General features: G+C 35.5%; 1 protein-coding gene across 4 annotated transcripts in view; it reads left to right on the forward strand.

The window, feature by feature from the left end:
- Positions 1-27,958, forward strand: part of CYLD (CYLD lysine 63 deubiquitinase) — a 59,935-nt gene that overhangs the window by 25,087 nt on the left and 6,890 nt on the right. For all 4 annotated transcript variants that reach the window (XM_007992941.3, XM_073015370.1, XM_007992950.3 and 1 more), the window contains exons 6-17: positions 8,694-8,792; positions 10,334-10,450; positions 12,159-12,538; positions 13,767-13,932; positions 14,861-15,002; positions 16,883-17,005; positions 19,706-19,797; positions 20,636-20,702; positions 24,421-24,553; positions 25,461-25,569; positions 26,389-26,507; positions 27,068-27,284. In XM_007992941.3, coding sequence (XP_007991132.1) covers positions 8,694-8,792; positions 10,334-10,450; positions 12,159-12,538; positions 13,767-13,932; positions 14,861-15,002; positions 16,883-17,005; positions 19,706-19,797; positions 20,636-20,702; positions 24,421-24,553; positions 25,461-25,569; positions 26,389-26,507; positions 27,068-27,284 — 1,764 coding nt within the window. The remainder of the gene's footprint in view (positions 1-8,693; positions 8,793-10,333; positions 10,451-12,158; positions 12,539-13,766; positions 13,933-14,860; positions 15,003-16,882; positions 17,006-19,705; positions 19,798-20,635; positions 20,703-24,420; positions 24,554-25,460; positions 25,570-26,388; positions 26,508-27,067; positions 27,285-27,958) is intronic.

Genomic DNA, 27,958 nt, shown 5'->3' on the forward strand with positions numbered 1-27,958 from the left:
CAAAAAAAAAAAAAAAAAAAAAAAAAAAAAAGCATTTTGATTGACAGTAACCATTCTCTTTACTTACCTTAATTGCATTTCTTTGAATTTTACCTTTTACAACTGAATGTAATTCGTTATATTGAATGAGTTAGGAGACTAGGGAAATCATTAGTATTATAATTTAAGATTGAGATACCTGAACTATGAAGTTGACTTATGTATAATTGATTGTTTTTCTCACTTGGCTGTAAAATAAATACTTGAAGTGCTTTCTCCCACACACACACTCTAGAGCTGTATTTCCTTCTGTATATTTTTTCCACATCTCAATTTGGTTTGAAATGTAAATTATCTTGGGTTCTACAGTAGCACTAAAAAAGAAAAGCAAAGAAAAAAACCATCCTTTCTGTTTTTCCTGGAATATAACCTGACAAAGAATTCTTCATTACTAGTATTTATCTTAAAAACATTTACAGTTTTGTTTTATTAAAATATTGGTGGAGGATTAAAATAATAAAAATTACTTACATGAATATCTTGGGCGTCACTTGTCAGGCACACTTTGATCTTCTAAATCAATTGCTGGCTCAGAGCAGTGAAGAGAAAGGAAAAGAATGTTATTTTTTTTTCTTTTAAAGCTTGATTTTCATAAACCGTCAATAGGAGATAATTAAGAATGATACCAGCTTTTATAACATAATACATAAATTATACTTATTTGTCAACAAAATAAAGCTTGCAAATAGACTTTAAAAACTAAAGTTGTTTAAATGAAAATTAATTTAGTTTATTTAAATGAGTCTTCGTCTGCCTTTCATGTCATCATTAGGACTCTTTTCTTGAGGGGAAAAAAACAGTGAAAGTGTCTCCTTTAGTTCCTTAGTTTCTTTTTCTTGCCCAATTGCCTTCATTTGTAAGACAAAACTAATATTTCCAGCCTCTAAAAAAGAAAAAAGATTCTTTTTGGAGCAGTTGAATAGCTGGGAAACTTGGGAAAGAATTCTTTCTAGTCAATTGCTTGTAATAGTTGGCTTCTGAAGGATACCTTTGATTAAAAGATGCAGGAATCTTAAACCTGTTATAAAATTGTTTCTCTCTTATATTTCTGTTCTAAATGGTTAAAAACACTGCTAACATATCTAATTTGTTCTAAATGGTTAAAAACACTGCTAACATATCTAATTTGACATTATGTTCAGGTTCTTGAAGTTGTTATGATGAAGCATATCAATTAGCACCACCCCAAAATTATACATTTCTGCTTTTCTAGTTCAACCTGTGTCTTTTGTTCTAGTTGTGGGGATTGGGAGTATAATGCTATTTTTTTTGACGATCTCTACGATCAAGATCGTGAACATATCCATCACCCCAAAGTATGTCCCTTGAGATCCCTCCCTCTGCCTCTTCCTGTCCTCCTACCCTCTACATTCAGACAACCACTGGTCTTCTTTACGTCAGTATACACTTGTTCACATTTTAAAGGATTTTACAGAAATGGAATATATCGGGATGCATTCTTTTTTGTCTGGCTTAGTTTCACTTGACATAATTATCTTTTATCCATCCTCGTTGTCCTTTTTATTGCTGATATGGTTATACTAGTTTCTATATCCATTCACTTGTTGATGGACACTTGAGTTGTTTTCAGTTTTTGGCTTTTATGAATAATGCTGCTATGAAAATTTGTGTACAAATCTTCGTATGGACGTATGCCTTCATTTCACTTGGGTGCCTACCTAGATGTGGAACGGCCGGTAATATCATAAGTGATTGTTAACTTAAATAAAACCTCCAATCCTTCCAAGCTGTGTTTCCAAAGTGGTTGCATTATTTTACATTCCCAGAAGCAGTATATGAGAGATATGATTCTTCCATATCTTTGCCAACACTTGCTGTGATCAGTTTTTAAAATTTTATTAACATCTAATTGTGGTTTTACTCTGCGCTTCATTGGTGGCCAGTGATATCAAACAGCTTTCCATGTGTGTATTTGTCATCTATGTATCTTCTTTGGTTTAGTATCTGTGAAAGTCTTTGGCCAATTTTTAATTATTTCTTTATGATTGGATTTTGAGAGTTATTTATACATTCTGAATACAAGCCCTTTTTCAGCTATATGATTTACAGCATTTCAGATTATTATAGATTCACCTGCAGAGAGAGAGAGATCCTGTGTGCCCTTTAGCCCATTTTCCCCAGTGGTAACATCTTGTAAAACAAGACGTGTGCTACCAGAATGTTGACCCTGATACGATCAAAAGACAGAACATTCCCATCCCACAAAGTTCTCTTATGTTGCCCTTTTATTGCCGCATGAATTCCTTCTTACTCCTGCCCCATCTTTAACCTCTGACAACCACTCATCTGCTCTCCATTTCTATAATTCAGTCATTTCAAGAATGTTATATAAATGGAGTTGTACAGTATGTAACTTTTTGAGACTGGCTCTTTTTTCACTGAGCATAATTCTCTGGAGATTTATCTATATTATTTTGTATATCTATGGATTGTTCCTGTTTATTCCTGAGTAATATTCCATATTATGGATGTATCAATCTGTTTAACTGTTTACCCATTGAAGGACATCTGATTTGTTTCCAGTTTTTGGCTATTATGAATAATGCTTTTATGAATATTTGTATGCAGTTTCTTGAGTGCACATAAATCTTCATTTCTTGGACATAATTGTCCAAGTGCATACTCGCTGATATTTGCAAATTTAGTTTCGTAAGAAACCGCTAAACTGTTTTCCAGAGTGACTGTACTCTTTTACATTACCACTGGCAATATATGGGTAATCTAGTTTCTCTGTATCCTTTCCAGCATTTGGTGTTGTCACTATTTTTAATTTCATCCATTCAGAGAGATTTGTAGTTGTATCTCATCATGATTTTGATTTGAGTTTACCTGATGGCTGCTGATGTTGAACATCGTTCCGTGTACTCACTGTCATCTGTATTATTCTTTTTCTTTTTTGGGGGGGATGGAGTCTTGCTCTGTCACCCAGGCTGGAGTGCAGTGGCGCGATCTCGGCTCACTGTAACCTCTGCCTCCTGGGTTCAAGTGATTCTCCTGCCTCAGCCTCCCAAGTAGCTGGGATTACAGGTGTGCACCACCACACCTGGCTAATTTTTGTGTTTTTAGTAGAGAGAGGGTTTCACCATGTTGGCCATGCTGGTCTCAAACTCCTGACCTCAAGTGATCCACCCGCCTCGGCTTCCCAAAGTGCTGGGATTACAGGCATGAGCCACCATGCCCAGCCTTCATATATATTCTTGAGTGAAAGGTGTCCTCATCTCTTTTGCCCAGGTTTTCATTGGATCCTGTGCTTTTTTACTGTTGAGTTTTGAGAAGTCTTTATGTATCCTCGATACGAATTCTTTGATACATTTTATCTCCCAATGTGTAGTTGTCTTTTCATCCTCTTAATAGGGTCTTTCACAGAGTACAAAATTTTTATTTTTATGAAGTCAAGTTTATAAAGTTTTCCTTGTATGGATCAAGCTTTTATGTCAAGTTCAACAACTTTTGTTTAGCTCTACATATGAAAGATTTTCTCCTAAGATTTTGAAAATTGAAATGTAGTATGTTGTGCAACCCTTACCACTATCCAGTTCTAGAACATTTTCATGGGAACCCAGTACCCATTAAGCAGTTACTTCCCATTGTCTCTTACCCCGAGACCCTGACAACCACTGATCTGCTTTCTGTCTCTACAGACTTGCCTATTCTGGACATTTCACATAAATAGAATAAAAAATGTGTGGCTTTTGTGTCTGGCTTCTTCAGTTAAGCATAATCTTTTCAGGGTTCATCCATGTGATAGCAAAATCAGTACTCTAACCTTCTTTACGGTTGAATAATATTCCAATAAATGGATCTGCCATATTTTGTTTATCAATTTTTCAGCCAATGGACATCAGTTTCTAGTTTTTGAGTATATTAAAAATGCTGTGTGAACATTCATATACAAGTTATTCTGTGGACACCTGTTTTCAGTTCTATTGGGTACTGCCTAGGAGTGGAATTGCTGGGTCATATGGTGACCTTGTGTTTAGTCATTTGTGGAACTGCCAGATGGTTTTCCAAAGGAGCTGCACCATTTACTTTTCCAGCCACAGTGTATGAGGGTTCTAATTTCTTTGCATCCTTGTTCTCTGTTTTCCAAAAAATTTCATAGATTTGCTTTTTACTTTTAAGTCTATAATCTATTTTGAGTTAGTTTTGTATAAGGTGTGAGATGTAAGTAGAATTTCATTTTTTAAAAAATCTGTGGATATCTAATTGCTCCATCACTATTTGTTGAAAAGATTCTTTCTTCCATTGAATTATTTATCTACTTTTGTCAAAATTCAGTTGGGTATATTTATGTGGGTCTATTTCATGGTTCTCCATTCGGTTCCATTGATCTGTGTGTCTGTCCTACTGCCCATAATACCACAGTCTCGATCACTGTGGCTAACTAGTAAGTCTTGCAATCTATTAAACTAATTCCTCCTACTTTATTCTTCTTTTCCAAAATTATTTTAGTTATTCTAGATCTTTTGCCTTTCTGTATGCATTTTAGAGTAATCTTGTGTACATCTATATAAAATCTTCTTGAGATTTTGATAGGAATTGCATTAAACCTGTATATAACTTTGGGGAGAATTGATATCCTTTGGCTAGAGAGAGCAGAACTTTTGTTGGGACCTTCTTTAGTCTGTGCCTATTGATGTTTCCACGGTGCTGAGTTTTTTAGCTCTAAGTATAAGATAAGAATGTAGTCAAGAAGAAAACCCAGAGGGAACTCTCCATGATGTTATTTCTTAGGTCTTGAGGTTCCTAGCTGGTCTACCTTCCCATCTCTACCTTTCAAAGTCTTCTTATATTTGTTTTGTATATTATGTCTAGAGATTTTATTTGTACTTAGCAAGAGAAATAGGACGTACATCTACTTTATCTTTCCAGAAGTGGAAGTTGCACCTTCCTTTTTAACTTAACGATAGATATTAGAGATTATTTAATATTACTATATAAGTTGTATTCTTAGTCTTTTGTTTGAATCATTGCATTATATTTCATTTTATGCATGTATCATAGTTTTTGAACCAGTCTCCTACTGATGAGCATTTAGGTTGTTTTCAATCTTTTGCTGTTATAAGCAGTGCTTCAGTGAATAACTTCATATCAGTTAGCATGTGTGCCACTATAAAATGATAACTTCCTAGGAGTACAATTGCTAGGTCAAAGGCTATGTGCATTTTACATTTTGATAGACAGTAATACATGGCTTTTGTAGAGATGGCTTGTCAGTCAGAGTCACCATGAATACTGCCTGTATAGGGAGAACTCCTGGTCCTATGAGACAGTTAGAGCTGGAGTCCTGAAGAAGGATAATTTGAAGCACCAGGTCTACAGCATGCAACTTTTGGTGTTATCTGTATGGCACCTTCCAGCAGCATTTCTTGAACAATTTTTCATATACTATTATGGAAAATATTTATTCTGATCAGGAACCCAACCTTTTAGAGATTTCTGAATAGTTGCTATTAGGATATTTCTGGTGTCGGGTTTAATAATACCTCATTCTACTCAAGTAAACTATTTTCTTCACAAGATTTCTGTGGATATTAAATTCTCATTTGAGTCTGAATTATGCTCTTGTGGCTGCTGATGTTAAGCAGCACATTAATTAAACAATTTCTCTTAATTTACTGGGTCATTCAAATTCATAGACATTTCATTTGATTTGAACAATACCTTGTTCACTAGTTTATTGTTATGATTTCCAGCTCAAGATTCTCCAAAGGATTTTTCTTTTTCTGGTTAACTCAACAAGTGATGGATAAGCTGTGAATTTTATCATTTAAATGCAGTCTTGCTGTGTATATATAATGGATACTTTAGGTTTGGTTTCTTTTGCTGAACACAATGTCCATGTTGCCCTGTTTATCAGTCGTTTATTCCTTTTTTATTGCTGTGTAGTATTCCATTGTATGAATAGACCATAATTTGTTTCTCTGTTCTTCTGCGGAATAGCTTGTTTCCAGTTTTTGATTATAATGAATAGGGCTGCTCTGTACATTTTTACACATGCTGTTTGGTGGACTTATCTTCTATATCTTTTAATATCTTTAATCAGGATTGTTTTAATCACACAAAATTGCCAGCTGAATTTATTTCTTACCTTGTTTTTCATCCCATATTTTTCTTTTCCTGAGTTGGTAATCACTTATAATTCATTTAAGTTTGAAAGCTTTGCTTTTACCCAAGTAGTTTTGGGCCATGAACACAGTTGTGACAAAGGAACAAGAAATATTTGGTGTGTAATTGCTGGAGGGCAATTAGAGGTGGTTTGTGCCCCTTTGTCTGTATAGAATTCTGATGGAATGTCCACTTCTTCAGACCTGATATTTGACCCCCTCTCAGACAGCCTTTGGCAGAAGGTAGCAACAGTTTCCAACTCCAGTGCCCTCCTGCTCACATTCCTAATCTTTGGAGCTCCTCCCTAGTGTCACCTGCAGAACTGTCACCACTGGCCATCCAGTTGGCCCTCCGGTCCTGCCAGGCTGCCTTCAAAGCCTAACAAAGGAAAGAGTACTTGTTGCATTTGTTATAATGGTTACTAACTACATAATGGATCTATATCGTGGTATACATGTGAACATACTTAAAAAATGTTATATGCAGTTAATTACAGTTAATAGTGGGAGTTGTTTTTCTTTAGTAAATTTACATGCTATAATTTGGGAACTCTTCTCAGTGACTAAGATTTTCCTTCTGAAGTAGCTGTCATGGGTGCTATTTAAAGATATCTGAATGACAGCATCATAAAAGAACAGTAGTCTCCTCTTTCATCAAGGGATACTTCCAAGACCCCCAGTGGATACCTGAGACTATGGATAGTACTGAACCCTACATATACTGTGTTCTTCCTCTACATTCATGCCTCTGATAAAGTTTAATTTATATAGTAGGCACAATAAGATATTAAAAACAATAATTAATCGGAAAAGAGACAATAATAACAATATGGCAACATCATTACTCTTGTACTTCAGAACTATTATTAAGTAAAATAAGGGTGACTTGAACGTAAGCACTGTGATACTGCAGTAGTTGATCTGATGACTGAGGTGGCTACCAAGTGACTACCAAGGCAGGGAGTAGACACAGTGTGGAGATGCTGGACAGGGGGATGGGTCGTGTCCAGGCGTTATAGATTAGGATGGTGCAAGATTTCGTTATAATACTCAGAACAGTATGCAACTTAAAACTTACGAATTGTCTGTTTCTGCAATTTTTCATTTAATATTTTTGGACAGTGGTTGACTGTGGGTAACTGATACCATCGAAGGTAAAAGTGTGGATAAGTGGGGACCACAGTATTAGTACGTAGCTTTTCTCTTCTTATATCACTTGATGGAAATCATGGTTAACTGGTATAATTTTTGAATTAAAATATTTTCATATTCCATTGGATCGTATTATGAGATGTTTAAGATGTTAAGATATAGTTTAGTAATACATCCCCCTTCTCCTTCAACCATGGAAAAAGTTACCAAGTATTTACATATAATTCATTTAGTATGATTTCCTCTTTTTTTAAAGAAAAGTCTTTTCCTTGTGTTTAAAATGTAAAAATTTTCCTATTTCTTTCTTTCTGTCCTCAAATCCACTGTGGGTGATATCGTTTTTGCTGACACACAGCTTTATCAGGTATGACTCCTAAGTGTCGTGTTGGACTCCACGGATGTGTTGTTGAATTTTTCAAAGGAAGAACTTTCCACACTGCCTCTTCTACATTGCCTTGATCAGTATTTAGGAGTATTTTATGATCATTGCTGGGCTTTAAGGTCTAGAGTGGTCTTTGTATTCAAAACAAGTTTGCCACACTTATTACACCTATATTTCAGAAATAATTGTGAGTGTTTTTTCATATATATTATTGTTATGTCTCTGGCTTTCTGTATTTTTAATCTGTATGTAATTCTCTATGTTTTCCTCTTGTATATGTATAAGTATATACACATCTGTGTTATTCTTAACATATATGTTTTTAGAAGCAGATACATGTTCTTAACCAGAACTTTCCTAACGATGACACATATTCCTAACCAGGCTTTTTTCAAACTGTGTTCATGAAATATATTAATCTAAGATGCTAAGCAAAGTGGCATAAAAATTTTTATCAGTAAATTTATTTTGTTTCTCCCTGAGCAATTCACAATGCACATTAGCATATTAAAGGTTCTGGTTCCATGCAGTAAAGAAATTATTTCTCTTTGTTTATCTCAGCATCTTCAAGAAATATTTGAGTTCGAAACACTTTATAATACACAGGGGTGTTCTAGGCCTGCTGATTTGGGAAATGCTGTAAAAAAACTGAGTAAGATTTTCTTTGTTGTGTTCTAAGAGATCAAATAAAATTGACTACAAGCAATTAAATTTTCAGGAGGTTAAAACATTTAGCTGAATTGTATTTTGAGAGGGTATTTTCTTATAGAAATTACATTTTGAAATACAGCATTGATTTTTCCCCCATGGTATTATCTTTTTCAATACTTTTGATGGCCTTTAAAAATAATTTGTAAAACTAAAAATTTTGCCTTTTTGTGGAAAGAGGGTTTTTTTTTTTTTTTTAATTTTGTTACTGTCATTACTTTCTTGATTGTTTCTTTTCTGTAAGAATTTGCCTTTATCTTTAAAAAACATGTTCACTGTTTCAGAGAGCGTGACACAGGAAAGGAGGCCTCCCAAACTTGCCTTTATGTCAAGAGGTGTTGGGGACAAAGGTTCATCCAGTCATAATAAACCAAAGGCTACAGGTATGGATTAATAGCATATAACCTTTAGTAATTTACATAATGCCTAATTTGCCATAGCATCAAAAAAGGTTATAAGCTATTACTTCTGAACATGTATGTAGACTTTTTTTCTTTCAAACATTTTTAGTAGTGAAACTAAAGCTTGTATATAAATTTGTTTAAGCCAACTGTTCCCAGCCTTTTTTACCTCAGGAAGAGTTCCCTGTAAGGACTTGTGTGTTTTGCTGGTCTATAATCAACTGGTTTTTGGAACTCCTTACTTGGAATATTTGTATGTGTAGTTTAGGATTGCAACTGTGTAAAATAATCCTTTATGGATAATGTTATATAGGATAAAGTATACTAGAGATTAATTAAATGGATTTCACTGACTAGATGTGGCACAAATTAAATCTCAAACTGCTAAGCAAAAATGTATTCTCTTTCCCAGAAGCTTCCTCACAATATGTGTGGAGCTTACAGCTCTTTTTTTGTTAGCTTTCACATACTTCATAGATTTATAGAATGGTAGTTATACAAGCCAAACAGCTCATTAAAAAGGCTCTAAGAATTTTTGTTAACTCAGATACGGGTTAGAAGAAGAATATTTTTTCCTCAATTATTACAATTTTGGCTCGTTTAAAAGGAAATTGTACTTTAAGAATTATTTTGTGTGACATTGGGGCCTGGGAGACTTAGGATTAATTACAGGATATATAGGTAACAGTCTTTTTTGTGTTAACCTATAGATCTATACAGGATAGCTCAAACTTGCTACTCTCATTTAAATAGAAACAGACTAAAGATTTTCTTAAGATATGTCGTGTTAATTGTATTGTAGTAGATCTTAAAGTTATAAAATGTACAGCTACCTACTTTAATTTGAAAAGGAAAATCAGTTTTTTTGTGGGTTCTGGAGAGCCCACTGCCCCCCACTGTGTGTGGCATGTCCTTGAATTAATACTGAGGCAAGGTAATGTCTTGAAATGGCTGTGGCATAGCTACACTTGCCCTCTCACATACAATAAATCCAATCTATAAGAAATAATAGTGCTTGATTTTTTCAAAGATACAAGGAATTTGATGACCAAAAATTCCAAAATGTTTAAAACTTAACTATTTTTAAACATAATTTGTGTATCGATTTATATATAGCATTTGAGGATTACCTTCTTTTAAAATAATGGGTTAAATTTGTGAACCAGTGGGTCTATCAAATGAAGCTGGGGAATGGTGATTTTGACATTTAAAAATAAGCTGTGGTACATGGAACAATGTCTTAAAGCAGTTCATTTTTTTAAAAATGAGTGGACCTTTCTTTTCACTTACTCCTGTTTCCCTCCTATATTGACTTTTGGGCTGAAGAATATTTTTAATATTGCCAAAAAATGGTTACCAAATTTTTAAAAGCTGAAGACAGTTAAAAAACATATTGTGTTTATATACATTTATTGGTTATGTAAACAGTTATTAACATCATATGCATATTAATTTCTCTTACTAGAAAAACCTTTGATGCTATATTTACTTTATTTTTAAATGAAACTTTTCTTGTTCTATAGGATCTACCTCAGACCCTGGAAATAGAAACAGATCTGAATTATTTTATACCTTAAATGGGTCTTCTGTTGACTCACAACCACAATCCAAATCAAAAAATACATGGTACATTGATGAAGGTAATCTGTAATTTTAGTGCTCTTTATAATGATCCTTTCTTTTTAACTCATCAAATAAAAATGGCTTTTTATAGCAATATTTGTAATTTTTGGAAACAGAGTAAGTAGACCACTCTTTGTAATATTGCTGAACTAAAATATTGTACACAGTTTGAACTGTACTGCTGTTAAGATTATTAAAATGTTTAAGAAATGGATTAGTAATTTGTTCTTTTCCTTTAACTTATCTATTTAGGGTGGAAGATTTCTGTCTGGTTCCTTCCTGACCTCTTTAAAGCACTCTCTTTTAAAAAAGTTTATCTTCCCTTCGTCCTGGGACATCATTTTCATCTAGTTTATTCTCTTCTTTGTTCATTTGTTCAACAAATATTTATTGAGTGCTTATGATTGCCAGGCATTCTTTTAGGCATCAAGATGAAAATGGTGAGAAAAAGTAGACATGGTTCGTGCCCTTTGTGAGTTTGCAGTTAAGTTGTTGAGACAGAAATTAATCAAACAACCACAGGCACAGAAGTAGAGTTGCCTTGGTGCTGTGTGCAGTGAAGGTGCATGATGCTGTGAGAATACACCAAAGATGACTTTTCTCAGCGTCTTGGAGATGTTTCTTTGGGGCAGTGACACATGCTTAGGTTTACCAGAGGAGTGACAGATGACAAAGTGAAAGGGGCCAGAACCTCCTTGGGAGAAGAAATAGCATATGGAAAGTCCTCGTGGAAGAATGGAAGCTAGTGTTTGCCAGGCACTGGAACAGAGAAAGAGGCATGACACTCACGAGATGAGAATGGAAAGGCAAACAGGCCTTACTCTGTGGTCTCCCAGCCTTTAGAGTTTTGCCTGCCACATTTGTCTTTAAGCCACCTGGAGCTGATTTTCGTACAGAGTATGAGTATGATTCTAGTTTAATTTTTTTTAAACATATGGATAACCAATTATCTCAACAGCGTTTAGTAAGAAGTTCATTCTTTCCTCAATGATCTGCAGTACCTGCCTGTCAACTATATTAGTCATTTTAAGGAAATAGCTTTTGGCCGTGGCTCTCTTTATCATGTGTTTGATTTCTCTTAAATTACATTGTGTGTTTGTGTTTGTTCTGGCTTTGAACTTCTTATTGTGTGTTTGTTTTTTCTCTTCTATTGTTTCTGTTCTTTAGTTTATTCTTCTCTACCTTTTTGGGGGTTATTCTGTTCTTTTAACTTCCCAAGTTGTATGCTGAGTTCATATTTAGCTTTTGTTTTTCTCTGAAATAAGCAATTAAGCCTATAAAATTCCCTTATAAGTATTAATTTAGCCATGTTCCGCAAGGATTCTTTCTTTGTTTCTTTTTCTCTTTTTTCTTTATTGTTAAAACTTATTATTTCTTTTTTGATCCATTAGTTATTTAGAAGCATTTCTTAAGGTTTTTGGTATCTTTTTGTACTGCTTTCTCAATTAATTGTATTTTGGACAAAGACTATCACCTATACGATACCCACTGATGAAGATTTTTTGGTTTGAACAATTGGGTGCCATTGACTGAGGTGCATAAATATGGAGGTGGAGGGAGAGGCGAGAACACTGTTGGAGATAGTAACTTTGTGCCTATGAGAGTACTATTAATAGCAGGGAGGTCAGGTGGGCGGTTGGACTATATCTGTATATTAAGTTTTAGAAATGGAAGACAGAGTCGATATCCTTGAATACATTTCTCTAATTAGGAATAATTTTTTAGTTGCAGAAGACCCTGCAAAATCTCTTACAGAGATATCTACAGACTTTGACCGTTCGTCACCACCACTCCAGCCTCCTCCTGTGAACTCACTGTCCACCGAGAACAGATTCCACTCTTTACCGTTCAGTCTCACAAAGATGCCCAATACCAATGGAAGTATTGGCCACAGTCCACTTTCTCTGTCAGCCCAGTCTGTGATGGAAGAGCTAAACACTGCACCCGTCCAAGAGAGTCCACCCTTGGCTATGCCTCCTGGGAACTCACATGGTCTAGAAGTGGGCTCACTGGCTGAAGTTAAGGAGAACCCTCCTTTCTACGGGGTAATCCGTTGGATCGGTCAGCCCCCAGGACTGAATGAAGTACTTGCTGGACTAGAACTGGTAATTTAACTTGACCCCAAAATTTCAATTTTTTTCTCCATGAGGTTTTATGCAGATTTCACCCTATTATATGCTTTTTGACAAACTGTTATATTTGTCAGAAAAGCTGTCACTGCAGAAGAATTTTCTCACCATGTTGCCTGACTTCCCTTTGCCACCCCTGAGGCTTGCGACCCACTTGTCCTAATGTTAGTTGATTTATGTTCAAGGAATGAAAGTTGATTTTTAGGCCAATCGATTTAGGCTCCTTATATTAAACCAAATTTAGTAAATCAAACAAATTTGCCATCATCTTTTGTCTTTCTTCTTCAGCCACTTCCCCTGGTCAGTTCTAAGAATTATATCACTGGCTTTAAAATTAATCACCATTTTTAGAGATCTTTTGAGACCTTTGCTAGAGGGAAAGGTTTTCCCTTTAGAGATCAGAAGAACATATCGTTTGATATTTTGTAATGAGGAAAGGAGAAGTTGAGTATGTTTAGCATTTATTTAGAGATGGGGTCTCACTCTATCACCCAGACTGGAGTGCAGTAGCACGGTCAGGGCTCACTGCAGCCTTGACCTCCTGGGCTCAAGCTGTTCTGCTGCCTCAGTCACCTGAGTAGCTAGAATTACAGACATGCACCACCATGCTTGGCTATTTTTTTGTATTTTTATTTTTTGTATTTATTTTTGTATTTAGAGACAGGGTTTCGCCATGTTGCCCAGGCTGGTCTCAAACTCCTGGACTCAAGTGATCCGCCCGCCTCGGCCTCCTAAAGTGCTAGGGTTATGGGCATGAGCCACCGCACCTGGCCAATTTAAATATATTTCTTTCTTTTTTTTTTTTTCTTATTTGTTTCCATGCTAGTGAATACTATCTTGTGGGGCACGGCGGGAAGGCAAGAATGAGGATTAAAATAAATAGCCTTCTCCTTCCCTGCCTGTTTTAATGCTTGTCGAAATGGTGCGGGAAAGCCTGTTTAACCAGGGGAGGTTGAAGCATATATTCTGAAAGGAAATACAAGAAGGGCTTTATGCTGGATTAAGGAATTCACTTCTTAAATCAGTAGCTGTGGGCTGAAGCACTGATTACTCAACCTCTTTTTCTTGACGAGGTTCTCAGTACAGGTGCGAAGAGGGAGTGGTGGGAAAGGGTATACTAGAAACAGGTCTTAGAAACCTTAGTTCTTTGTATACTGTCTCTGTAAGGCACGGTATAATGCATATTGAAGCATTTCTTTTTCAGGAAGATGAGTGTGCAGGCTGTACGGATGGAACCTTCAGAGGCACTCGGTATTTCACCTGTGCCCTGAAGAAGGCGCTGTTTGTGAAACTGAAGAGCTGCAGGCCTGACTCTAGGTTTGCATCATTGCAGCCGGTTTCCAACCAGATCGAGCGCTGTAACTCCTTAGGTATTTGGATGCTTTTCGTTTACTTAACAACCTGGAATGACTCTAATTCTAATCTCATATCATGTTATATTAGGTGATGGTGACAGTGTTTTAATATATTTCTTGCCAACTCTCATTAAGCTTTAAATCAGTAAAAATGTTGCATGGTGTATAAGAAAGTTGTTTTAAGAGGGGACATCTTTAAAAAGTATTAGGATGTGTGTTTGGGACTTATAAAGTGAATAATAGTGTGATTTGTTTTTCTCTTCCTGTTGGTGACAGACATTTAGTTTTCAGCAATGCTAGTGGTAGAAATTGAAATGTGACCTTTTTTTTTTTTTTTAACTCACTTCCCTCACAGTGTCTTGTTTAAGTACAGCAGTGAGTGTATCTTACAAAGAAATCAGCATTTTAGTGAAGGAAGCAGATTTCAACTGATTGCTGGAGGACAGTTCTCCTCATCACGTGTAATTGGTGGCAGTTTCCTGGTGCTGTTCCTTTCCACTTTTACATAATAGTGGAAAAGCGTCTTGGGGCTTCAGCAGGTGCAAACAGGAAAGCCATCTTTATGAAAAACACTTCTTATTATGTTGAAATAGTACTTTGGAATTTTCATTTTCTTTTCAAACTTGAAAATGAAGCATCTTCAGATAAATAGTAAAATATTTGGGAAACATATTTTACTTGACAGATGCTTTTTACACATCATACCCTAAAGTGTGTTTTTAAATCTTGGAGGAAATGAAGTTGAAAATGAACAATAGCAGTTTTTATAAGCCAAGTTGAATAGCAGTTAACCAAAGCCTACTTTCCACTTAAAGTTAAGAAACAAATTTTGCATCAAAATACAAAAACATTTTAAAATGAAAAAACATTTATTGGAACACATATTGTAATAGTTTAAAAGAATTCTTTTCATTTACCCCTTTTAAAAAAAAAATCTTTTCAGCATTTGGAGGCTACTTAAGTGAAGTAGTAGAAGAAAATACTCCACCAAAAATGGAAAAAGAAGGCTTGGAGATAATGATTGGGAAGAAGAAAGGCATCCAGGGTCATTACAATTCTTGTTACTTAGACTCAACCTTATTCTGGTAAGTGTAAAATAAATACAATAGGTATAGATAGTGCCATGAGGGCAGGGACGCATATGGGTGTGTGTGTGTGTGCGTGTGTGAGTGTGTGTGCAAGAAACTGCCACCTGCCTTTGAGCAGAGAAACTTGATGACCATGGGTCAGGATCGAAAGGCAAATTTGCTTTTCATGACATACTCCTTGGAAGCTTTTGAATGTCCTCTCATGTTTCTGTATCCAGAAAGGTGAATGATATTGTTACAAATGAAATTGTTACAAATGAAATAGATATACAGAAGGTATCTGGGAAGTAGTTGTGCAAGTGTCAAACAACATAACTTGCAGTAAAGCCATTGACTGTTGTGTGCTGTATTTCTTTTAGTAGGTAAAGGCAGTCATAAAACTACTTTCTTTTGAAAAACGATTTTCAGTAACAGCACTGCTGCCCTCATATATGCAATTTTTTTCCAAAGTGGAACAACTTAACATTGTAATTTTTTTTTTTTTTTTTTTTGAGACAGAGTCTAACTCTGTCCCCCAGACTGGAGTGCAGTGGCACAATCTGGGCTCACTGCAACCTTTGCCTCCCAGGTTTAAGCGATTCTCTTGACTCAGCCTCCTGAGTAGCTGGGATTACTGGCTGCACCACCACTTCCAGCTAACCTTTTTTTTTTTTCTGTATTTTCAGTAGAGACGGGGTTTCACCATGTTGGCCAGGCTGGTCTCGAACTTCTGACCTCAAATTATCTACCTGCCTTGGCCTCCCAAAGTGCTTGGGATTACAGGCGTGAGCCACCATGCCCAGCCTTAACATTGCAAGGATCTTTAAGCTCTGGAGATTGAACCAAGAATCTTTAGGTTTTGAGGATTGTAGACTGAGCTAAATTGAGAGTAGCCTGCCAGTTCTGTAGCCATATGATAAGAATTAGTAAGTTAATATGGGATGTTAACATTTTTAAAGTAGGGAGAATAAAGTGGTGGTCATTTTATTTGCAGAATACTTTGACAAAAACAAGCCTTACAGCATTGGTATATTCTTTAGATTTCCTGATACAAATCTGTATTAGCTAAATTTTCTTTTTCTTTGATACTAGCAAGTTACTGCTGTCACTCATTTTATTTATTTATTTTTTTGAGATGGAGTCTCGCTCTGTCACCCAGGCTGGAATGCAGTGGTGTGATCTTGGCTCACTGGAACCTCTGCCTCCTGGGTTCGAGCGATTCTCCTGTCTCAGCCTCCCAAGTAGCTGGGACTTCAGGTGTACTCCATCATGCCCAGCTAATTTTTGTATTTTTAGTAGAGATGGGATTTCACCATATTAGTTGGGCTGGTCTCAAACTCCTGACCTCAGGTGATTCACCTGTCTCGGCCTCCCAAAGTGCTGGGATTACAGGCATGAGCCACCACACCTGGCCTGTTAGTCACTCATAAGTGATATTAGCATTTAAAGAAATCTATTAATGTAATAGATCTTTGCAAAGGGGCATGGGGAGAGGGAAGTGAGGCACTGAGTAGTGCTTGCTTCAGGAAGTTGTTTATAAATGATGTCCTCTGTTGTCTGTAATTTGACAGATTTGTAGTCCCTCTTTCAACTTTTGCAAAGAAGTTTTATTTTTTAATATTCTATGGGCACGTTGTTATCCTTTAACACCGTTGATCTGCAGTTTGCTTTTTCAGTATTATTGGTATTGTCCTTAACATGGAAAGATCTGTAGGTCCTGATGATTGAACCATGGGCATCTTCACAGGGGTCCTGGTACCTGTGTTAACGAAAAACACAAATTGTTATGTTATTTCTTCTCTAGACTTTACTCCTTTTCCTCTTCTAATTCTTTAAAAAATCTATCTCTTGAAAAATATGTTTACAGCATGAAGAAAAATACCTTTTTTCTTTTGCAGCTTATTTGCTTTTAGTTCTGTTCTGGACACTGTGTTACTTAGACCCAAAGAAAAGAATGATGTAGAATATTATAGTGAAACCCAAGAGTTACTGAGGACAGAAATTGTTAATCCTCTGAGAATGTAAGTAGAAGACATATTGCTATTTTGCCTTTACATGGTGTTCTATTTGCTGTTTTCTGGTATAGTAATTAATTTATACCTTGTCTTCATATAATAAGAGATGGGGGAAAATTAGTTCTCATGGTAAAATATTACATTTTTAAACCTTTGGTCCTTGTACTTTTTTGTTTATTTAATTTCTTAAATCTGATAGCATATTCCATGAAATGATTTAACCCACTTTGCTAGAGTAAACTATAATTTAGCAATTGCAGTACATTTAGGAAAGCTAATACATAATACTTAGAATTCTTATCTTTTGAAATAGTTTATTCCAACACCTCTGCTACAAGTAATCATGCTTATTAGTTAAATTGATATAGTCTATCTTCTTAAATCTGAAAGAAAAGGAACAAGGGAAATTCTTTATAGAATAGCTAATGTTTAATACTTTGGACTAGCAACAGATGAGATGTATTTTAGTGCCATATTTTTTGGTTAAAGGAATATATTTGGCCTCTTTCCACCTGCCTTAAAAAGGTGATTATTTTTCCATTTCCTACTTTAGGAATTATAAATATGTCTTTTTATGGCCACAGGAAGCAATTTGTAATGGTACAAGCACAAGTGACAAGAGATATCTAGTAAAGAGTTTTAATAAGTGGTAGTAGTGATATGTGATAATGTCACATTATAAAATTTAAACTATGTAGAATTAGGGCGATAGATCATAAAACAAATTTGTTCATTCAGGAGTATAGAGAGAAAGTGATATAATTTAAAGTCCATATTAAGATAAATTTGAATCCTTTTATATACTGTTCTTATTTATCAGTTAAAGTAAAAAATAGTTTTATATCAAATTTGAACCAAAAAAGCAGAATACTCAAATACAATGAGCATCCCAAATTATCTGCTATATCACATGACTAGGAAAGTAAATTATAAGAGAATAAATTTCCTCACTTGAATCTTTTGCTTTCCTTAAATTCTGTAATGAATTCTCTAATGATCTTACCTTTTAAGATAATTGTGAATCTTGATTTTCACATCAATTATTTTATCTTATGCACATTTTTAAACATACTATTTTTTTCCCCAAGTAATTGATACTGGAACAAGACAGGTCAAACCCGAAACTCTAAGGCATGTTACCACCTCCTTCCTTCCTTCCAAAGCACCATAAGTTCATTAATAAACATTCTTTGGATTCTATTGTTCAACCGGTTAAGAATCATAGTTAATCACACTTTCTTACCCTGTATACAGTAAGAAACTGGTCAGATGCCCTGTTGTGATCAGGATTCTCTGTGTCTGTGTCTGTAGCATTCATATCTGTATATAGCTGACTGGTTTTATTTGGTGCTGAAATCTCTGCTTTTCTTCAGACACTGTCTTTTTATACTCGTTTTGTATTCCCAGTGGCTGACAGGTTACATTACTATGTAAGTGGTAGATTATCAGTCTGCACTGGTTGCAGGAAACGAACGAGTGAATGAATAGTATAAAAAGTGGATATAAAATTAGCTAGTTCTGACCTGTCCTTAGTAAACTTGGCCGGGCGCGGTGCTCAAGCCTGTAATCCCAGCACTTTGGGAGACCAAGACGGGCGGATCGCGAGGTCAGGAGATCGAGACCATCCTGGCTAACACGGTGAAACCCCGTCTCTACTGAAAAATACGAAAAAAAACTAGCCGGGCGAGGTGGCGGGCGCCTGTAGTCCCAGTTACTCGGGAGGCTGAGGCAGGAGAATGGCGTGAACCTGGGAGGCGGAGCTTGCAGTGAGCTGAGATCCGGCCACTGCACTCCAGCCTGGGCGACAGAGCGAGACTCCATCTCAAAAAAAAAAAAAAAAAAAAGTAAACTTATGGTAGCCACTAAGTTGTCCTCTGAAGCCATTTTTAGAATTACAAATTTAAAGTGATATTAAACTTATTGAATGTGTCTTGGATTGAGACAAAGAGAGAAAATGTCATCATTATGCCAATTGGTTTGAATCAGTTTCTTATAAATTCCTTTTCCTATTTCCCTTGGTGGCTGTTTCACACTTTACTATTAAAATGATATTCTCTCTCAAAATTGTATATTCTGCTTTATATAGTAAATGCTTTAATTTCCCAAGCAAATATTATTTAGAAAATTAGTCACCACAAACTTAAAATAATTTTTGTATTGTATTAGTGTAAGACAGTTACTTGTAGAGCATATAATAGTGTCTAGAATAATTCTGGTTCTAGATCTTTAATTTTGCAAGCTTCAAGAAGAAGTCTGTAATTGTTTTCTTCAAACTAATTGTCTAACCTATTGATTTATGACATACTGGAGTTGTATAAGAAATGTGTTGGCTGGGCGCGGTGGCTCACACCTATAATCCCAGCACTTTGGGAGGCCGAGGCAGGTGGATCACTTGAAGCTAGGAGTTCAAGAGCAGTCTGGCCAACATGGTGAAATGCTGTCTCTACTAAAAATACAAAAATTAGCTGGACATGGTAGTGCACGCCTGTAATCCCAGCTACTTTGGTGGCTGAGACTTGAGAATCTCTTGAGCCTGGGAAGCGGAGGTTACAGTGAGCCAAGATCGGGCCATTGCACCACTCCAGCCTGAGTGACAGAGTGAGACTCTGTCTCAAAAAAAAAAAAAAAAAAAAAAACTGTGTGATTAAGATGTGTTATATAATTTAATACATGCCAATATGAATTAATAGTTTTTTACTAACATAGATATGGATATGTGTGTGCCACAAAAATTATGAAACTGAGGAAAATACTTGAAAAGGTGGAGGCTGCATCAGGATTTACCTCTGAAGAAAAAGGTGACCATCTTAACTTACATGCATTAAACATAACTGAAGAGCATATTCACATGTCAAAGTATTAACTGAAATGTGTGTCTGTGTAGTTGGGGGGTTTTATTTTAAATTAGAAATTTCTTTCTATGTGATCTATGGTTATCTTCCCTTTTTGTAAATTCTTCCTCTCTTCTAAAAGTGATCGATGATGCGGAATAATGAACTCCTTTAAGAAGCTGGCTGGTTCTAGTATACTAAATGCTTAAATAAAAAGTCCTTTCCTTTCCACCCAGCAGTGATATTCTCAGTTGTTTCTCTCTTGTGGTGCAGAGTTGCACTGGGTTTTCTACATTTTCCCACTGAGTTTTCCTTGTTATAAAAGGGAGTTAGAAAGCTGCTGGCTAGGATTAAGTTTATAGTCAGGGAACAGTGTTTCAATCTCTTCCTAGCTAGTGGGCTTACTCAAAGATTCACCACCTGACTTTGAACTTGTCAGCAGCATACTGTAACCAGCTGTAATGTTTAGAGGCTTGCAGGAAAAAACAGGGCATACTTCAGATTGTACTCCACTTACCTTAAACCCCCCAAAAGGAATAACAGCTATTTCATTATGTGCGATCTGTTGCACCCTTTCAAATGTAATAAACTTACAACAAAATTGAAACATAATACTTGATTATAACTTTTAAATGTCTTTTGTCTTTTTCCTTTGTCAGGAAAACTTGAAAACTGTGCTTTTAATTGAAATAATATTGGGTGAATGAAACGGAATTCAGTATTAAAATATGGCTGTTAGAAATAAAAAATAAAATGATTTAAAAATTTTGCCTGTGACTTATTTGATTTTTAAATTTTCTCCTAGATCCTGAGGAATTCTTGAATATCCTGTTTCATCATATTTTAAGGGTAGAACCTTTGCTAAAAATAAGGTAACCTTTAAATTGTTCTAGAAGCATTGGAAAAATAGACAATTCTCATTTCCACTGCCATTGTTCAACAGACATGATTTCCAGAATGATTTCTTAATATTGTATTTGTTTAGGGCTCTTAATAGGCTAGGGGAATATCATGCAAGTTAATTTTATTTGTTGTCCTCGCCACAGTACCATAGTTTACTTGAAGATCAAATCCATTGTAAATTTGTACTATAATTTTTAACCTTAGCGATAAGTATTATTGCATATCATTTTCTTTTGAAACTGTATATATATTTTCGTAATTTCGATTAATGAACCTTTTAAGAAAAAAAAATCTTATTCTAACTTAGACACTTCAAGAACACTGTTTTCTGTCTACTCATCACTCAAAAAATTTAGTCTTAAATTAGCTTTCCTGTTCTTAGTTGTATAACTTTGTCTCCCCTCCCCACCCACCATGTTGAATGAAAGCCTTGTTTAATGTAGTAAAGCTCTTAATGAAATGTTCTAAATGACTGAACTTTCCAGGTAGTTTGAATGTTCTCAGTCTAAACAATGAACCTTTTTTACATTTTAGCTTGGATTTCTCTGCTGAGAATCTTAGTGATATCCTATAGACTTCCCGAAAAGCTAAGCATAGACAAGTACTCTTCCTCATCTCTATGTCTTAAAGTGATATTGTTTGATGCCACTTTTGAATTGATGGGTGAGGAGAAGAGAGGAAGGGTGGACAGTGCCATGGCTGTGGTTTGATATTGTTTGGGAAGTTCTAATTAATGAAATGAGACATGATATATAATCATCAAGAGCTCATATTATCTCTTCAAAGATGATAATAGCCATATGTACACCTAAAAAATTCTAGAAAATGACCTAAAAATTACTACAATTAGCAAAAGAATTCATAATTTGTCTACGTAAAATATCCATGGAAAAATCAATAGCATTTCTGTATACCTTCAAGCAGATATGAAAAAGTAATTTCATACTTCATGAAAGTATAAAATACCAAGAAATCAATTTTATTGAGATAGATTTTTTAAAGACTTATACAGAGTTAAAAGGGATTTGATTAATTAGTGAGAAAGATTGCATTCTGGGTAGGACAATTAAATAATTTAAAGATGATTACATAATAATTTGCACACAAGCAAGATCTTAGCATACTTCAGGAAAGTGGATTTAGAGTTCTCTACAAAATGAAGTGGGCCAAAATCTTGAAGAATGCTTTTGAAATAGATTTCTATTATAAGCTACGAAGGCAAAGCAATAGACTTTAAAATAGTGTGTGATACTAGCATAAGATTAGAAATATGGATCAATGGGGCCAAACAGAAAGCTCAGAAATAGAATTGACTGCATGTAGAATTTCAGTGTCTTACAAGTCAACTTTCAAACAGAAATGGGAAAGGAAAGATATGTTTAGTACATGATGTAGGAAACCTAGAAGGCACTTTGGGAGAAAAAAGTCAGTTTGGTTTTTCATTTTAAAGAGATAAATTTCAGATGCTTCAAACAGTTGTTTTCATCCCCTTTACCCCCTTTTCTAGCCTACACACTTATGGAATGTAATACACACCCAGTAATAACATAGGTTGAATACTGCAGTGATCCTCAGAGCGGGTAGGGAGGGATCAGGGATCTCTGAATATATCTCAGAGTCTGAATGCCTTGTGGGACTTGAAAGGGCCCTGGGAAGTTGTTACACCCCCTGAAGGGTACACTGTCCCCTTTACACCTGCAAAAAACCTCTTCATATTGAGAATCACTTTTTAAAGATTATAAATATTCTAAGTTGGCTCTTTTTCCAGAGTAATTCTTCCCCTCCACTAGCATTTCGTTTTGACAGACAGAGTCAGCAGATGCAACAAATAGGATGAGTACCTTAAAAAATCTGAAATAATTAGATAGTCTAAAAGAGACTATAAGATATTCTTAAATGATTGAAGAGACAAAAGAACTAGATGCCAATGAAACGTAAAACATATTTGATAAACAGAATCAAATAACCAAAGACAGAATCTCCAGAAATAGAAACTATATCATGACGTTACCTCATTGATGCAGTGTGCACAGCTAAAGAGAGAATTGCTCATTGGGAAGACAGAGCTGAAGAAAGTACCCAGAATGCTGCACAAAGGGATAAAGAGTTAGAAAACAAGAGAGCGAGGATAATACGCATGGAAGATGGATTCTAACTGGAGTTCCAGAAGGAGATACTAGAGAGAATAGGGAAAAGGCAATGTTTCAACAGATAATAGCTGAAGAATTTTTAGAATTTTTGATAGACTGAAATTCTAACAATAAAAATATTCAGAATTTCAGAGCAGGAAGAACCAGTACTAAATTACCATTCAGAGACTTACTATAGGATGTACTTCAGTGAAACAAAACTGAGTTTAGAATAAAGGAGTGGGATGCAAGAAACAAGGGAAAGTCAAGAAATTAGTAAATTGTCTTCTCCATCCTCATTTCTGCTTCTTTTCTCTTAGTGTTTGCAATGCACTGCTCCATTCAACGACCAGCCCTCCTCCCCTGCTGCCATTATTATAATTACAACTACTTAACCTCTACTACTTCCTGGTTTCTTATTTTCCTCTCTTATTTTTTTTTTTTCCTGTAAACTGTTAATTTTCTATGCTTTTTGACTTTCACAGAAAAATTCTGGTCTTTTGTCATAGTCATCAACAACTGATTAAAACATTGGTATAGCGTAGCCTTCAGGTTTTTTGATTATCATCTGTTTGTATTTGCTGTGGGTCTCCAGAATCTCCTGTTTTGTTATCAGTTAAGTTTTGTTTATTTGGGGATGTAAGTTGCTTTGGGAAGCTGAGGATTTCTGCAGGCTGATCTCTGAATAGCTGAGTTTTTTTTGTTTGTTTGTTTGTTTGTTTTTTTAGTGAAAAGCATGTTAATATTTCCCGCTAAAAATCTTGAAATCTTGATGTAAGTTTAGATATAAACAGTCTAACTTTATATCCAGAAATTCTGCTGAAAAGGTAAATAGTAAACTTAAGGATTATTAGTCCTTCTGGTAGAGTTAGTCTTAAAGACTAATGGCACGCTATAGTAAAATATTTAGAAGGAAAGATGCTGAAAATATAAGAGTAACACTATGATTGGCATATGGTAGGTGCTTACTTGGTATTTGTTGAATAAACGAGTGACTATCAGCATGCTTTAGCGGAAAGAATGGTAAGCAGCAGTTAGGGCCTCTGGGTTCTGTACTCAGCTCTGTTTTTGACTTGCTGAGAAGTCATTCTCCTTCCCTAGATCTCAGCGTCTTCATTTTAGAAATGAAAAGTTTGGTCTAGAAGGTCTTCTAAGAATGTGTCACATCCAGGCATATAATAATTTATTTTCAGGCATTAAATACAGTTTGCTGCTTTCTAGATTTGGGCAGTGAAGTTGCACTAAGTGATTTACCTTTTGGTTAGTTCTGTTCACACAGTGCTTCTTGATTGGGATTATTATTCCATTATTATTTTCCTAATCACTAAGAGAACTTTCCAATCTAAAAACTAAACAAATCATGTATAAGGTCTTGTGCCTAAGCACATTTAATTATTTTATTCAAATCATTTATTTCCCTCTGTTGTTCTGACCATCCAAAGCTACACCACCAATTTTATGGTTTTTCTGTTCTCAAATACTGCTGGGACAACTTCACGTTTTGATTTAAGCATTTAATTAATAGGTTGTATGTATTTTTTTCTCTGCATGTTTTTAGATCAGCAGGTCAAAAGGTACAAGATTGTTACTTCTATCAAATTTTTATGGAAAAAAATGAGAAAGTTGGAGTTCCCACAATTCAGCAGTTGTTAGAATGGTCTTTTATCAACAGTAACCTGAAATTTGCAGAGGTTAGTGCTACTTGTCTATGGCATTTTATATGAAAGTCTGTGGGAGTCTTAAGACTTTTGGTAGATTCAATGTCTATTGATTTTAACTAGCTGAGAACAGTTTGAAACACAAACTGTTAAGAAACATAAATTTTAAAAAGTATGCAGTGTTTCAACTTTGCCTTTACAGAAAATGTCTTAGAATTAAGATTGAATTTTTTGGATTTCTGCTGCCAAAGAAAACACCAAGCTAATTTGCATAAGTTGAAAAATTTTAGGTAGTTTAAAGCAAAAGGAGACATGTTTTTTTAAATGCCATTTTACCCAAGCATATTACCCAAATATATCAAAATGTAGTGTGTACTTTTCCCCCTTCATTAAGAGACAAAATGTTTATAAATTCATTTATATTTGCCAAAGAACAAGTGATAGAAATGATTTTTCTTTTATTGTCTAAGAATCTCCATAATTTTAATGGTATATGCTTGTGGTTTATTTTGATTGTATTCATTTCTGAAATCATTTTTGATAAAACCTGAAAAGCCACAGTTATTTATTTGTTGAAATATAATGAGCAGTCTCCTTCTGTGATGATATTTTCTGTATCATATTTGCAAAAACAGCCTTTCCAAAACCTTTAATAAATATAAAGCCAAATAAAATGTCATGATTTTATCTGAGACCCGAGATTATTGAACTTCGTAACCTCTAGGTGCTGGTGTGTCCCTGCGATCATGAGCCACCTGAAGATCTGTGGCTTGTTGGTGTCCTGTGTCCACAGCCCATGGTCACATATGGATCCTGTTTCATAGGACACCAATATTAAGGCAGAACTCACTGTTTTGTTTGACAGCCATGACTATTTTGGTTTCATAGGGAAAAGTTTTTTTTAACACTTTGAATCTAAAAATATCCGTCTTTTTTATAGGCACCATCATGTCTGATTATTCAGATGCCTCGATTTGGAAAAGACTTTAAACTATTTAAAAAAATTTTTCCTTCTCTGGAATTAAATATAACCGATTTACTTGAAGACAGTAAGTATGAGATTTTTTTAGTTTGTTTTGTTGGTTTTGTGGAAATTGTCAGATAATTCCCATCAATTGTGGGTTAGACTCTAACTGGACACAGTATTTCCCAAGGCAATTGAGTATCTGAAGAGCCTGGAAAATATGAAACCAGTCATTTTATTTCTAGGAATTTATTCTGAGAAAATAGAAATGAAAATAATTTGATATACAAACATACTTATTATCAAATGATTAAGAAATTAGAAACAACTTGAATATTAACCAGAGGAGAATAGTTAAATGAGTGCGTATCTAACAATTACACTACTGCCATTAAAATTCATGGTTTTGAAGACCAGTGTATATGAAAATGGTCATGGTGTAATATTAAGTGGAAAGGTAAGTACATTGATATGTTCTACAAAAGGGGCCATATATATACACACACACATACATATATACTTATGTAAATATTCAGATACGAAATTATTAGAGAAAATTCATAATCATATTGACAGTGGTTATCTCCTGCCAACTGAAATTGTAGATGCTTTTAGTTTTCTCCTTTAGACTTTCTTGTATCTTTGAATTTTCATCAATGGGCATTTTATAATGAAGGGGAAAACACTCTAGGAGACACTATTTAGAAAAATTATTTGGTCTGATAAAATGTTTTTAAAGATATTTCAGATACTAACTGAGACCTTAAGTGGATGGAAGAGAAAGAGACTTTTGAAGCTATGAACATTATCCTTTTTACAGCCTAACTTTTCTTTACATCTTCTTAATGAAAGAAAGCATTTTTTTAAAGCCTTCTTAACTTCCCTCCCCCTCCCCACATTTCAGCTCCCAGACAGTGCCGGATATGTGGAGGGCTTGCAATGTATGAGTGTAGAGAATGCTACGACGATCCGGACATCTCAGCTGGAAAAATCAAGCAGTTTTGTAAAACCTGCAACACTCAAGTGAGTTTCCCTTCACTTAATGGATGAACTTTTGTTGAACAGTAACTTATTTATAGTTGAAAACAGAATGCTGGTTTTGGAAAGTTTTTAAAATCGTAATTAACAGTTAAAAATTCATAATAAAATGGTATTGCTTTTGCCTTTTCTGTTTACTTGAGAGCTGTTGGTGAAGTACTTGATTACTGTAGTAAAGGATGCATTTAACAAGAGTAAGGAAGCCCATTCACTTGACACGTTGAGTTTCGCTCATCAATGACATGTTTGTTTTTGGGTTTTTTTTTGTTTTTGTTTTTTCAAGACTGAGTCTTGCTCTAATGCCTAGACTGGAGTGCAGTGGCACGATTTGGCTCACTACAACCTCTGCCTCCCGGGTTCAAGCGATTATCCTGCCTCAGCCTCCCGAGTAGCTGGGATTACAGGTGCCCGCCACCACACCCAGCTAATTTTTGTATTTTTAACAGAGGCAGGGTTTCACCATCTTGGCCAGGCTGGTCTTGAACTCCTGACCTTGTGATCCACCCACCTCGACCTAATGGTATTTTTTTCATGGTCCATTTTAGGTCCACCTTCATCCCAAGAGGCTGAATCATAAATATAACCCAGTGTCACTTCCCAAAGACTTACCTGACTGGGACTGGAGACACGGCTGCATCCCTTGCCAGAAGATGGAGTTATTTGCTGTTCTCTGCATAGAAACAAGCCACTATGTTGCTTTTGTGAAGTATGGGAAGGACGACTCCGCCTGGCTCTTCTTTGACAGCATGGCCGATCGGGATGGTACTGAAAATGCCTTTCTTCTGCATGTGGCACAGGGTTCTGGTTTGTAGTGGGGACAGTTCATAGTGGGATCACCTGTTCTGAGTGACATGATATTTTCTGAGAAAATCCTTTCAGGATTATTCTGGTGACAACAGTCTTATGTCTTGGATTGCATTAACAACCTTGCTAGCTGAACTAAGGAATAATATTATTGTGTGTGTTTTGTAATTTTTCTTTTTTGAGATGGAGTCTCGCTCTGTTGCCCAGGCTGGAGCGCAGCGGCATGATCTTAGCTAACTGCAACCTCCACCTCTCAGGTTCAAGCAATCCTCCCACCTCAGCCTCCCGAGTAGCTGGGACTACAGGCATATGCCACCATGCCTGGCTAATTTTTGTATTTTTAGTAGAGATGGACTTTTGCCATTTTGCCCAGGCTGATCTCAAATTCCTGGCTTCAAGTGATTCACCCTCCTTTTCCTCCCAAAGTGCTGGGCTTACAAGAGAAGCTGGTGCGCCCAACCTCATATTGTTGTGATATTTTGACATGCATATGCTCTTTTTTAAAAAAAGAATCCTGAAAGTCTTATTTCAGCCCTGAGAGATCTTATTTCCAGCTTTGTTGTCTTCCTTCAGGCCCCTCTCATTTTTGTAGGAGCCACGGTAGCTGTTTATTGAGCACCATTAAGTCATTC

Source organism: Chlorocebus sabaeus, chromosome 5, assembly GCF_047675955.1.
Source record: "Chlorocebus sabaeus isolate Y175 chromosome 5, mChlSab1.0.hap1, whole genome shotgun sequence".
Lineage (NCBI taxonomy): Eukaryota > Metazoa > Chordata > Mammalia > Primates > Cercopithecidae > Chlorocebus > Chlorocebus sabaeus.